The 13,936-nt window shown below is 44.6% G+C and overlaps 1 protein-coding gene and 1 long non-coding RNA gene across 5 annotated transcripts in view; one reads left to right on the top strand and one right to left on the bottom strand.

Annotated features, from left to right (window-relative positions):
* Positions 1-569: 569 nt before the first annotated feature.
* The window catches only part of SV2C (synaptic vesicle glycoprotein 2C), a 220,643-nt gene continuing 207,276 nt past the window's right edge, over positions 570-13,936 (bottom strand). For 2 of the 3 annotated variants that reach the window (XM_005211209.5, XM_059890561.1), the window contains one exon: positions 570-8,799. In XM_005211209.5, the coding sequence (XP_005211266.1) occupies positions 8,616-8,799 (184 nt within the window). In that variant the 3' untranslated portion in view covers positions 570-8,615. The remainder of the gene's footprint in view (positions 8,800-13,936) is intronic. The other variant, NM_001192019.1, reaches the window with a different exon arrangement.
* LOC101904784 (uncharacterized) lies at positions 8,791-13,631 on the top strand. 2 transcript variants are annotated; one of them, XR_809058.3, is made up of 3 exons: positions 8,791-10,420; positions 11,720-11,813; positions 13,199-13,631. It is a non-coding gene; the product is annotated as an uncharacterized lncRNA (long non-coding RNA). The 2 variants fall into 2 exon arrangements; XR_236000.4 differs by having other exon boundaries at positions 11,717-11,813.

Here is a 13,936-nt window from a genome sequence, read left to right as displayed (position 1 = left end):
ACACGTAAAGAACCTGGGTCTCAGTGATGTTGCCAAGCCACATCATACCCAACCTTAGGATGGTCTTCTCTCCTTTGTTATGTGAAATAACAATTCCCTTCATCAGTAAAGATATTTGAAGCTGGGTCTTCAGTTAAATGCAGTGAAAAGTATCCTTTGGGGATTACCAATCCACAGCTGGCAGTTTGTGTTTCAGCTTCCAATGCCAATGCTATAGAATACAGCATTTTTCCTCATCATGCTTCTCAAACTAATATTCCAAGCAGATACTACCAATCCATTGGCGTTAACGTGCTAGAGAAAATCAGTTTGCCATTCCTGCTCTGGGGCAGATGAACACCGCTTCTGCTCTGCCACCAACTCCCCCACAAATACTTTTTTTCCCATTGGCCCTGGCTAACAATTAGAATGTATTCCTGTGAAATCAAACAATACATCAGTACCCATGATACCAACCCACAGAAACAATTCAAATAAGCCTGAATCAAAGGAAACAGTTTTTCTTTATGCTCAAGACATTTTAAAAAGTACTTATTTTTGTAAGGGTCAGTTCACATTTGCAAGGGGAAGTCAGTCACACGGCAATCTTTATTTGAATATAATGGAGCAAAAAATGCTCTTTTATTGATCTGATGTCCATTACATATCTTTGCAGCTGTTACATGAATGTTGGTTGTCTGGCACATAAATGTATACACACGTCCACAGCTGATAGACTTACGCTGTACACGAGTCACCCGATGGAGCATGCCCTCACTCACACAAGGTCACACATGGCTGTCTTGGGCATTTGTCAAAACACACTTGGTCAAACATTTTGGCAATACGGGAATCAGACACAGAGGAGCATACCAGAAAGATGAGTTCACAAGAGGACCAGCTGTACTTAAGAGGAAAACTCCAAAAACCTGAAACAGAATTTATTGGGGTTCCCACATGCAGCACATGTATACAGTACACTTGGGGGTAAAGGGAACATTCATAGCAGGAAGGCTTACATAGCATAAAAACAGACGAGAAACAAGACATAACAAAACGCCCAACGCCAAAACCAAGAAGAGGACCACTGCCAAGATCTCATTGCAAAGGAGAGTGAATTGTTGGGTTTTACATGTCTGAAATGGAGATCCACCCAAAATAAAAAGCTCTTCGAGGACTTTATTTACAGGATGTTGACATTAATAAAGGATGTATGGTCTGTTCAGTGTGGATCAAGACAAGGATACATAACCACATTTTGGATAGTATGAAACACATATCAGGAAAGAACATTTCTTTTTTCTTTGGATTTAGGATATAGATTCAGTACAATAAATGTATAACAATAGCAGAGGAAATGAGATTAAGCCAAGCTGTCCAGTTCTATCTAGTCAGGCCTGTTGAATGTCAAAGGCAAGGAAGGAGTTGTAATTCTTCAACACCTACTTGGGTGCGAGAGCGGAGATGCTTTGTAACTTCAAACAAATTTATTCCTGCTTGCACAGCATAAATAGCCAATTTGTTGTACATTGCCCTGGAAGGAGCAATACTTAAAGGAGTGGTGGATTCTCTGCAATGAGGGTATTATTCTGAATCAACACAAATGCAGAAAGTAACATTTGCATACCGACGTGAGGTTGAACTTGCTGAGTTTTTCCTTCTCTTGGGTTGATGGGCAATGCTGACCTGCAAACCCAGGGGACTCAATTTGGTGTGGTCCAGGTCAATGGAGTGGGTGGCCACGTACTGGTCAGGGCTTTAGGTAGCGGTATGCAGACCACTGTCTGGTGGGAGGAGTCTGATTTGTAGTATCTATCAATATTTGTGGTGTAAGTACTCCCACCATGGCCGATTTCAAGTTACAAAGGTGAAATCATGGGACCTGCAGTTGAGAAGGGATGCTAAGGAACCCAGCATCACATGGTATTTCTATCACACAGACACAGTAGCCGTCGGTTATGTCAAGGGCATAGATAACACTAAAATGGAAGAAAATAATTAGGAAGTGATGAGTTCTGAATATTTTTTACCTTTGCTTGAAAATATAATGACTGTAAGTTCACAAGTGTTAATGTTTAATAATGGCTGTTTCTCAGACATATAGAACAGACTTTTGGATACAGTGGGGGAAGGAGAGGGTGGGATGATTTGAGAGAAGAGCATTGAAACATATACATTACCATAGATAAAACTGATAGCCAGTGGGAGTTTGATGTATGACGCAGGGAACCAAAGCCGGTGTTCTGTGACAGCCTAGAGAGGTGGGGTGGGAGGGAGGGGACATGTGTGCACCTATGGCTGATTCACGTTGATGTATGGCAGCAACCATCACAATATTGTTAAGTAATTATCCTCTAACTAAAATTTTTTTTAAAAAATGACTGTTTCTCAACTGGCTCACAAAATTCCTGAAATGATCATCTCTGAGGAACTGGTTTGCAGCTGCTTCAGCCCCTCCCTGGCTTTTGATGACCTGGCCCCTGTGAGTGGCTGTCAGTCATTCTCCAGGCACCTGAAATCTGCTTAGGACTCTGCACCCCAACTTCCAGGGTGGGCCGCTAGCTGCTGTGAAGCCCTGTGAGAGTCTGAGCAGAGGGCCAGGGTCTGCTTTCTCCTCCTTCCAGTTCTGGACATGAAGCCAGCATAGACATGGTAGGGTAGGCAGAGAGCAGGAACCCTCTGCAGCTTCAGCACTTAAATTCAGGACTTCCCTGGCAGTCCAGTGGTTAAGACTCAGCCCTTGCAATGCAGGGGGCATGGTTTTGATCCTTGGTTGCTGAACTAAGATCCTACATGTCTCAAGGTATGTCAATAAATAAATAAATACCACCCCCACCCCCACTTGTGTGGAAGGCACCCAGCCTTCTGCACCAAGTTTGAGAGTGTGTCTAGCTCCTCCGGGTCTATGAATTCCAGGCACCTCACTGCAAGCCTTCTTGCTTTTCAGGAGTCAAGCTTTGAGCTCTAAGACTTCTGCCTCAGAGATGGACCTTGCTCAGATGGACCTCGCTCAGATCTCATGCCAGTGGTGCCCAGCACATCGTGTGCAGGAGCTGGGAAGCAGCTGGAAATCTTGCCCAGCATGGGGAGCTTGTCAAAGCCAATGGTCAAGAGCTCACACCCGCTGACACCCACTGCCCTTCCCGGGGCCTCTCCAGCCAGCACAGCATCACATTCCTTAGTCCTAAGGGCCCCGGTCAAGCTCAGCCTCGATTTCTATGCCACGAGAGTCAAGAGGAGGCAAGAGTAGGTGGAGAAGAGAAGGGAGAAAGGAAGTGAGTGCTTCCTGTCTAGAGGAGGGAAGGAGGAGAAAGTCAGTGGAACAAAAGGAAGTGGAGACTCTGGGAGGGGAAGGAGGCGGGTGGCTGAAAACCACCTTCTCTGCTTGCACCTCGGGCCCCAGCCCCCAAAGGCCATTTGCAACTTCCAGACACTTTGCAACACCATGTGCTGGCCTTAAACTGAAGTCTGAACATCGCCCGCCACCGACTGTCAGAACTTGTTTTCTGGGTGGCTTATCTGATGAAAGTAAAGATGAGGAAAGCTGCTCTAGGGATCTGCAGACAGCTGACTTCATCACAAGTCTTCAGCATCAGAAGGGAAACACCCTGGAAAGCCGAGGCGGGACTGGCAGCAGCTGGGGGATTTGCTGACTCTGCTGCTCTCAACAGACTCCCCAGCACCGCCAGGAGTTTGGGCCATGAAAAAGAAGGCCCCAGAAGAAACTAGAACTTTACAGACCAACACCTCTATACAGATGGGGCCATCTTTGCTGCTGATTCTTTTCCTTTAACACACAGCTTCTTGCCAGGATATTTAAAGAAATAGCACATGTATGGCTCCACTTTCCTCATTTTCCAAGTAGGTACTAATCAGTAGTCCCTCCAACAAAGGCCAGGCAATTGTCAAAGATAGTGCCAATTTCTGAGTAGTTTCTGCACTGCCCACAGTAGGCTATTATTTCTTTTAAATTTGGAAAAATTACATTTTGTGTTTATGGGGAGGGGGTATCAACAGGTAATGGAAATCAATATAAGACATTCACCCTCCCCACCATTACAGATGTTTTCTCTTTCATTCTCCCTGTTTCCCTGTCATTATTTAAGTCCTGCAAAGGATTAACTACCTGCATACAATGCAGGGCCTCAACCTATTTAATAGCACATGCAAGTTAATAAATATTTATTCATGAGATGACAAGTGATCATGAATGTTCTGCCCAGGCCCTTCCTCCATCAGTGCTAATAACCTGAAACCAGGCCCATGAACTGTATCCTTGCCACTCAAATCCTGGGATTCCTAAACCGGATTGAGGAGGTCTTGTTGGAGGGAGATGAAAGTCAGTCCTGGAAACGGCTGTGTCTGGTTGGTAAGACACTGTGGATAGGAAGAGCAGTCAGTATTTAGAGCAAAAGAACATCACACGGAGAACTGTCACTCCACACCTGAAACAAGCAAGGGACACACAACGAATCAAGAAGCTACTGACAACTTTGTCTACATTACAGGCTGGGAAAGAAGCTTTACTCAAAACACACTTGCAGAAAGAAAAACTATAAGAAATGTACAGTCCGTTTCAGAGCGCCCTACTGTGTAGGCTTATTTTTGCTGTGGCAAGTTGACTGGTATTTCTGTAGGTTTGGTACCTGGACTAAGTACAGAGTGATATGGGAGTTAATGGAAATGCAAATATCCAGGCAACATGCCCTTAACAGTCAACTGATTGCCTTTCCATGACACCAGGTGAAGGCCAAATCCAGGCATTTCTGGCTTGAGAACCTTGAATACATGAACAAGTGAGGCGTTTTACTGAAGATAAATAGGTAAAGGCTATTTGGATATGAGACAGAAAAAAAAATTGGAGAATATCATATTCTGTTTTGATTGGCAGAGGGAGTCAGAAGCTATTTCCATGGAATGCTTTAGAAACGACCCCAGGCCTTGGGAAATCTTGATTCTGCCCTAGTCTCCTCATTAGAACCTTCTCAGTATCTTGGACTCTCCTTTGTGTCACTACATTTCTTTTCCCACCTCTTGCTTGATATCCCAAGACATCCAGAAGAGCAGTGACATAACTTAGTGCAAACCTGAACTTAGATTCAAGAGATTTGTAAATGAAGGTGCATCTGACAGCTCAGGTAAAATCACGTAAGACCATGTTTCATCAATGCAATGGAGTAGAGCCAGGAGAGCTTTGGGTGGCATCCTTTCTCAAAGGACCGATGAGCGAGGCTTCTAATGTCTGTGTCCCGCGGGGCGGGGCCCTTTCCTAGGCAGACACTGGGAACCATCAAACCAACAGTGAATGGAGATGACACTTGGGATTCTAAGAAGCTGCAGCACAAACAACACGGGAACCATCTCACCTGTCCCACAGGGCCTTCCCAAACAACTTCCTGAGCTCTTGCAAGCTTGCCTATTTTTTTCAGTTTCTAAATTCAACCTGTTTGGTGCTTGTAAAGATGAGTTTAGCATCAGAAGAAGGTAGACAGTAAGATGAACCTATTTTTGTGAGGGTCTTCTAGAGTCTTGGACTCGTCCCAGCAGCAAATTAGTCCCAATCCTTTGCTCCACAGATGGGGCAACTGAGGATCAGAGACGCTCAATGACTCACATCCTCCTCAGCGAGATCTGGGTCTCCCTGTTGGTTAGTGGGAGAGTTTGGGCTAGGACTCATCTGTCTTATCTCCCAGGGTTAGTCCTTAGGGTGTAAAATAATCCCTGGCTGCTGGGTTTGGCTTCCAAGGCAGTGAGATTAAATGAGAGGAGGGTAAAACCTATTACTGGGGGTATAATGTGGTTCAGGACTTACAGAGTGGAACAGCTGGGTTTATTTCCTACTGAGAGGACCAGTGATAACAACAGGATTTGGGAACATTCTGGATTGATTCAAAGCACGTGAGGAAATTTTAGATAGAAAAGGAGTTAGAGATCTAGGAGCCAGCGGGACTGTTTCCCAGGCTTCCATTTACACATGTACTCTCATTTTCTTTCTATTGCAGATGAAATGAGATGCTGGCTGCGCGTCCGAGTGCCAGCAGCCTGCTGCACTGGATAGAATTGAGAGTTTCCGTCTAATCGCACGGCTCTATCTTAATCCTGCTCACCCCACAACAAGCCAGACAGGCCACACCACATAGCTGGGGAAGAACCTGAGCTCTCTCATTGAAAATGCCAGTGTGGGTGGGGAACAATGTGAAGGAGGCAGGGAAAACTGCAGGGAAGGTGGTGACCAAGAAGGTTTGTGACCACAGACCGTCCAGGAGATTAGAAGAGATCCCTCTTGGGCCACCTGGGAGGTTTGGATTTAAGTGACAAGAAGGTCAAGAAAGGTCATTCCAAAGGGGATGCATGCAGGCAGGTCTCATCTGGTGTGGTTCTGCTGGTTAATCCTATTCTGATCCATCAAGCATTCAGATAAAATTCTATGTAAACTGTGCTCTGCATATTTGATGCATTTAAAACGATCACAGACATCCAAGACATTTCTAAAAGTAAAGACAGTACAGTAAGCAAAGTTGACTGTGGCAGAAGATCTGGAGATAGCAGCATCCATGCATGTTTCTATTTCTCTTTTGAATGGGTTGGTGGAGATACACTTGTCACTTGAGCAGTTATCACTGCACAGGTGACATTCAACTAAAAAATCTGCTCAGGTCCCCAGATATGTCTCTTTGAAAAAGATAAGCCAAGGGGTAGGTGGGGAGAAGAGTACATAATGAAGAACATCCAGGATATGTTCATGGGTTGTCTGACTTGTCTTTGTTTTCCAACAATATTCCAGAAGGCAGAGGTGAGAGTTCTGCTTCTTTCCATTGACAGCATTCTAATAGATTTGTTGATATTGTTCTACTAGATCCCGTCTAGTCTTTACCGGTTTGCCTTCTTCCAGCCGCCTTTGTAGTTTGGGGTTTGAGTTTTCCTGATATTCTGGCCCGGAGCCTGCATCCCCAGGGAGTTGCCCTCTTCCTGTGAGCCCCCCCACACCAGGCTGCTGCCCCATATAGGCCTGAATTACTTCAAGGGAGAGTCGATTAATGGCTTATGTTCATGAAAGCAGCTTTTCACAGTCTGAACTCTGCAGTCTGGAGCTCTAGGAGGATCAGGAGGAAGGGGAGAGAGAGGCGGAGTGCCCTCTGGGGTGAAGACAACTTTGAGAGTCTTGACTCTTGGAAACAAAGGCTCTCCCTTCCTGGAGGCCCAGGGCCATGACCTGTTGGAAATGCCTATAATAAGTAACAAGGATAACCCTCTAACAAGACACAGGGAATTTAAAAAAGGAATATTCTTTTAATATGGGATTTATTCCTGGCTGCTGGTCATCACTGCAAGTTGACTTGGAGGTTTCAGATTTCAAAGAAGATGAGTAAAAAGGGCCAGCATGGAGGAGGGGCGGCCCAAGGGGTGAGAAGGTCACATAGCTGACAGCCTGTGGGCATGTCCTGCTAACCTCTCTCTTGCAGGCCAGGAGGATTCCAGAGGTAAAGTGAGCAGCCAAAAGCTCCCAGGAGATGCAACCCTTGTCTGCCCAAGGGCTCCATGGAGCTCAGCGGGCTGCGATTTCACACAGAGGCAGCGGCTAGGAACACACTGACCGGCTCCAGCCAGGGGCACTGCTAGAAAGTCCAATGTCACTTCCCCAGGGATACTGGCCCCAAGACACTGGTCCCCTCGAGGTATCATTTGGCATTTACAAATGGCTTTAGGTCTGAATTTCTAACTCATTTTCACTTTACAACAACTTAGATGGCTAACAATCTGGAGAGAGAGTTTGCGTGAATGACGGAATCAGGTGGGCAGACCCAGTTAGAAAGTGGCTTTTTCCCATTAATTGTGTTATCTGGCAAGATGGATGGCAGCCGTGGGTGGGAGCAGGGTGGGGGTGAAGGCAGGCTGAAGATCTCAGTTCTGTTCATCTGACATTCTGAACCACGTGCCACAATCACAGACATGACTAACGGCCCTTTTCCTCGTATTTTTCAGAATTTCGTCAGGCTTCCTGGCAGAAATCTTGCTCATGTCACTCACAGATCTTTGTTGCTAACTGCAGAGCCTCTATTTTTCCTGTCAGCAGAGTCATCTTAATTGTCAAGCCTGAAAGAGCTCCACCCAGTTCAGTTTGGTGCCGCAGGGCTTTTTTTTTCTTTTGAAAGGCCCTGCTGTAACAGCAAGAATTGCTGGGTGTCCTTTTCTAAGTAAACAGGAAATATCACTGCAAAAAAAAAAAAAAAAGAATCTCTTCCCTCAGCACAGATGCACTAATACGCCGATTTATCTTTCCTGTGAATGCTGAATTAGGAGCAGGATTGTTTCTTACAGCAGTCCAGTCCTCTTCTTAGCTTCTGAACCTTACACTGAGGAGGATCTCAGGAAGGCTCGACTCACAACACACTTAAAAAATTCTGATTTCTGGAAGGCAGTAGCATCGCAGTTAGGAAAGACAACAATGCATGAAAAAAAAAAAAAAAACCCAGACCCTGCAAAATCACACTGAAGGGATGAGACGGTATGCATCTACATTGTCGTCACAGCAGGTTAGTGTTCTGGTATTTGACCACCCTTCTGGAGCCTTGAGTCAGTAAGGGGAGTTGACCCAGGGCAAGAGAAGGAAGTACAGGATGGATGGCTTTTTTCCATTACATCAGGACCTGGGTTCGTGTGTCAGGCAGGCGCAGCCCCACGAGTCCTCCACACACCAGCACGGTGGAGGCCAGCAGGATGGGGATAGCTTTGGTGATGCTGACCAGGGAGCCAAATATCAAGTTTCCCAGGACGGCCGCTGCTTTGCACAGTGCGTTCAAGAAGCCAAAGCCTGTTGCCCTGCAAAGGACAGAGACATGAACAAGGCTGAGAAAGTGTCTTCCAAGAGTCCAACTTTAGACACAAATGTCTCCTATAAGAATTTTCAGTGATCTTCACGTAGACTATTCTGTATATCCTTATTTAGTCGCTCAGTCGTGTCTGACTCTTTGTAACCCATGGACTGTAGCCTGCCAGGCTCCTCTGTCTGTGGGATTTCCCAGACAAGAATGCCGGAGTGGGTTGCCATTTCCTTCTCCAGGGGATCTTCCTGGCCCAGGGCTGCAACCCACGTCTCCAGCCTTGGCAGGTGGATTATTTACTACTGAGCCACCAGGGAAGCCCTGCATGACCTTAGAACAAGTAATCAGCTATCTATCAGCACATCTGGAAGCAGAGAACCCCAGCTGCTGGTATCAGTCCTTCAGCCCTCTTTTGACTTTCTTGCCACCTTGACTGATTCTTATTCGACCCATGAGCTTATTAGTGAACAGAAAGAGAATGGTCAGAGAGTCAGAAAAGTTTCTTCTCTCTTCCAGAACTAAATTAAAATGTATGACCATATATGTCTTTAAATTTTACTTTCTACTCCCTACTTCCTCTTAGTTTAGTTCATTTATGATGTTTTAAATAATTATAGAACATAGGAACTTTCAGAGAAAATCCAGGATGACTGGGTTGCATTCATTTTTCTCATACCATGGAGGTGAACTATTATGACTTCATCCCAAATGTTTTTGGTAGCAAGCAGAAACTCATCCCTGAGCTTGGTGGCCTCAAATGAGCTAGGGGGCCTCAAATGAGCTAGGGACACATTTCTTGCACCCTCGTCAGAGTTCTGGGTGGATAATCAAGCCCAAGACAGAGGAAAATCAGATTGAAGGCCCATAGAAAACCTTGCTTAATTCTGCTGACATATAATATATGCAGGTGGTATATAAATAAGACGTATCCCATTTCTTAAGAGATTCTTCAGAAAAGAAAACTTTTACTATCTTTATGGGTGTTGAATATAATTTTACTATGGTCTTCTAGGCAAGAAATTTCATCTTGTTCATGAGAGTACCGATACTGCTGACATCATGAGATAATACGGATTTCCTCTGCCTTTATGCCAGCTCACTGTTTTTTAGCCTGTCACTGGGTACACATGTCTAATAAAGGCACACTGAATGCAGGGTAACTGCTGGATACATTTTTTCCCCTCTAGAGAGAGATGTATTTTATATGCTGTAAAATGCAGTACTTAGTACACGTCTTTCTTTGATTGATTTGTAAATTTGTTAAGGGTAGGTTTTCCTTTGGCTAGTCAGGACAACTACTTATCATGACTTATGCTATTCCAAGGGATACTTTCTACAACGTGTAGGTATTTACTACAGGGATTATACAGCCATCCCCCTTCCCACACCACAGGAAGGGGAAGGGCACCTCTCTTGTGCTGAAGGAACCAAGCCCTTCATTTTGCTGGTTAGAACAGACCTACAATGGGCAGCAAGCGCTACCTTTGTTTTCTGGCCAAAACACCTAGAGCGTCAAGTAAGCGGCCTCTGCAGCATCGCAAAGTTGCCAACTGTTTGGAACTTGGAAGGGGTGTAACAGAATCTCTGATGGAGGAAAACAGGAACTTCTCGAGAAGAGGGTAAGCTCATTATGTATTCTTCTTTTTCTTTTTGGTTTGTTTTTAAAGAAAGAGACTAGCAATAGCAGCAACCACCAGAGAGGAGATTTAATGTACTGATAACTATTTTCAAATGAAATTGCTTGAAGGTTACATGTTGGGTACCACAGAACACGTAAGTAGAATGACACCATCATCTTCGGCTTCCCCTAGCTCCATGGAGATGCCATGAGGCCAAACTGCCTTTTTTTTTTTAATTAAAAGATTTTTTTGAGCAGTTTTAGGCCTCCAAAAACTGAGCGAAAAAAAAAAAAAGAGAATTTCCATATCATCCCTTGCCTTGCACCCCTATTGTGAACATCTTAGTGTGGTTAATTTTTTATAATTCATGAGTGCATGCATGCTCAGTTGCTCAGTTGTGTCCGATTCCACATGACCCCATGGACTATGGTCCACCAGGCTCCTCTGTCCATGGGATTTTCTAGGCAAGAACACTGGGTTGGGTTGCATGCCCTCCTCCAGGGGATCTTCCCAAACCAGGGATCGAACCTGTGTCTCCTGCATCGGCAGGTGGATTCTTCACCACTGAGCCACCTTGGAAGCCCCGTGTTACAACTGATGAGGCAAAATTAATATATTATTATGAATTAAAGTCCATAGTTTACATTAGAGCTCACTGTGTTGTGTGTTTTATGGGCTTTGACAAATGTATAATGACACGTATCCACAACTGCAGCATCATGCAGGACAACAGTTTCAACGCCCCAGAAATCCTGGCAACCTCTCATCCTTTTACTATCTCCATAGTTTTGTCTTTTCCAGAATGTCATATAACTCAAATTATATAGTATGCAGCCTTTTCAGACTAGCTTCTTCCACTTTTTTTTTTTTAAACTGCATGTTAGTTTCTAGATTCTAGGAGTATAAATTACCCAATGCATCTTAAGGTAGTGAGATAAGCTGTATTGTTCTGAGGAAAATGGCCGGGGTGTGTGTTACTGATTAGTGAATGGGAAACAGTCTATATGAAGAAGTCTCTTGATGCTAAAACTGCAGAGTGAGCCAGGGAGAATTTGTACTGGGGCTAAAATAACCGCATTTTGCCAAGCTATCAAACACTGGCACAACTCAGAACAGGGTATAAAATACAGGCAGCTATCTCCTTTTATTACTGAAACTATAACAGAGGAATAGATGACTTCCTGAGACCTCAGAGCAGCACTGAGAGAGACGTGTCAGGAGCATCTGGTATCTGAAGCCTCTAAATAAGACGGTCAAATTCTTATCTCCTAAGAATCTCTGCTTCCATTTATCAAGCAGAGGCAGTTGTTTGGATGACAATCTGGTGTGGCTACAAAGCACACAGCCTCCTTAGTGTTGGCACTCCAGAAAACATGACTGTGTGAAATAACAGGTAAGTTATTTCTTCAAATACTTGAAGCTGGAGGGTGTGATTTTCTACACACAGCAGACACAGTTGTATTAGAAAAATCATTCTCAAAGTGGCTCTCCCTTGGGATTATCCGTGTATAAGTAAAGAAGCTTTTCATTAGTTCATTTGTTTCCTTGTTCTTATTTAAAGGAAGCCATGAACTTCCACAAACACCCCAAGCACAAGTTACCTTGTGCTCAAGTCCTTGGAGGCTGGTGTTACGTAGTTAGAATAAGGAACAGGTGTCTAAAATAGTGGTGGCTAAAAGACAAAGAAAGGGAAAAGCACACGAAAATAGAACAAAGGAAGGTCTGAGGACCAGAGTGAGAACCTCAGGTGACAAAGAGCCCTCCTGGCTAGCCCAGTTTACACAGGACAGGCTCGGGGGAGGAGAAAAAACATATAAAAAGAGGAGCCAAAACTGAGCCAGGGGCTTCTCTACTCTTTGCCTCTTTTGGGTAGGCCCACCCTCACGCCTCGATGTATTTTCCTTTGCTTGCCAAATAAAACTGAGTCGGACGTGACTGCAATTCTTCCAGAAATATCTGCACTTTTGAATTGGTTTCGATTTACTGTTATGTACTAATGGAACCTTCAAAAGAAAAACATCCACTCCACCTCTCCAACAAATGTTTTTTGTTTCTGAATTCCCTTTAGTATCCAATCATATCCATATTTTTGCAAATCACAGGATTTCTACAGGTTTCCTTTTCTGCTTTCCCCCAATCAGTCATAAAGCTGCTTGTCTCAGGTTATTTGTGTTTTGATTAAAATGAAATGATATAGCACAGAACCATTATTTCTGTAACCATAACACTGGATAACAGAGCTTTCCAAACTTGGGGGAACATAAACAAGATTGCAATGAACACCTTTACATATATCGTGCGTGGTAAGTCACTTCAGTCATGTCCGACTCTTTGCAACCCTATGGACTGTAGCCTGTCGGGCTCCTCTGTCCATGGGATTCTCTAGGCAAGTGTACTGGAGTGGGTTTCCACTTCCTTCTCCAGGGATCGAACCCACATCTCTTATGTCTCCTGCATCAGCAGGCGGGTTCTTTACCGCTAGCGCCACCTGGGAAGCCCCCTTTACATACAGGATCTTCTTTGTTTGGATGTGTTCAGTAGGAAATATCACACAGTACAACACAGCCAAGAGAATACGTTCATGATGCGGCGTGGGGAGACTGAGGACAACGAGGCACACCATGGTCCTCAGGGGAGGCCACTCCAAAGGCTTTGCACGACCTCTTCTCCTGCCCTCTCCCTGCACCTGCTGTCTTACTTTACACTGCTTTGCACAGCTCATTTTCACTAGAGGTAATCAGTTTCTCATCTAACCTGCATCATTTCCTTTCCTTCCAGCAATTACCTGGACACTGGACAGCAGTGAAAGCTCTCCCTGCTGGACTGGCCTCCTTCCTGCTCCCCTCCTAAACCTCAGGGCTCTCCCTTTGGGGTCTAGCCTTATTTAGGTCCTGGCTACATCTCTAGGGTGGGGCTGTGGAGCCTTTACATTGACTCATCACAACTTCTTTCAGGACTGGCACAAGGATGCAAAGGATGCTTGTGAAATGAACTAAGGAATTTTCTGATATCTTCACAATACACTGGAAGTATATTTCTGTAATGGGCATTAAAAAAAAAACTGAAAGTTAATTTACAATGTTGTGTTAGTTTTTGGTGTACAGCAAAGTGATTCAGTTTTATATATATGCACGTGCATATGTGTATATACACACACACACACACACACATATTCTTTTCCATTATGGTTTACTGCAGGATACTGAGTATAACTCCCTGTGTGATGCAGCAGGACTTTGTTGTTTATTTTATTTATAGTAGTCTGCATCTACTGGGCCTCTCTAGTGGCTCAGACAGTAAAAAATCTGCCTGCAATGCAGGAGACCTCGGTTCAATCCCTGGGTTGGGAAGATCCCCTGAAGGAGGGAATGGCAACCCATTGCAGTATTTTTGCCTGGAGAATTCCACAGACAGAGGAGCCTGGTGGGCTGCAGTCCATGGGGTCGCGTCGAGTTGGACACAACTGAGCAGCAACTAACGCACCTGTATCTACCAATCCCAAATGCACATTTTAAT

The sequence above is a fragment of the Bos taurus genome, chromosome 10, assembly GCF_002263795.3.
Source record: "Bos taurus isolate L1 Dominette 01449 registration number 42190680 breed Hereford chromosome 10, ARS-UCD2.0, whole genome shotgun sequence".
Classification (NCBI taxonomy): domain Eukaryota; kingdom Metazoa; phylum Chordata; class Mammalia; order Artiodactyla; family Bovidae; genus Bos; species Bos taurus.
Note: the sequence above shows the minus strand (reverse complement) of the source record. Positions and strands in the feature narration are given on the sequence as shown.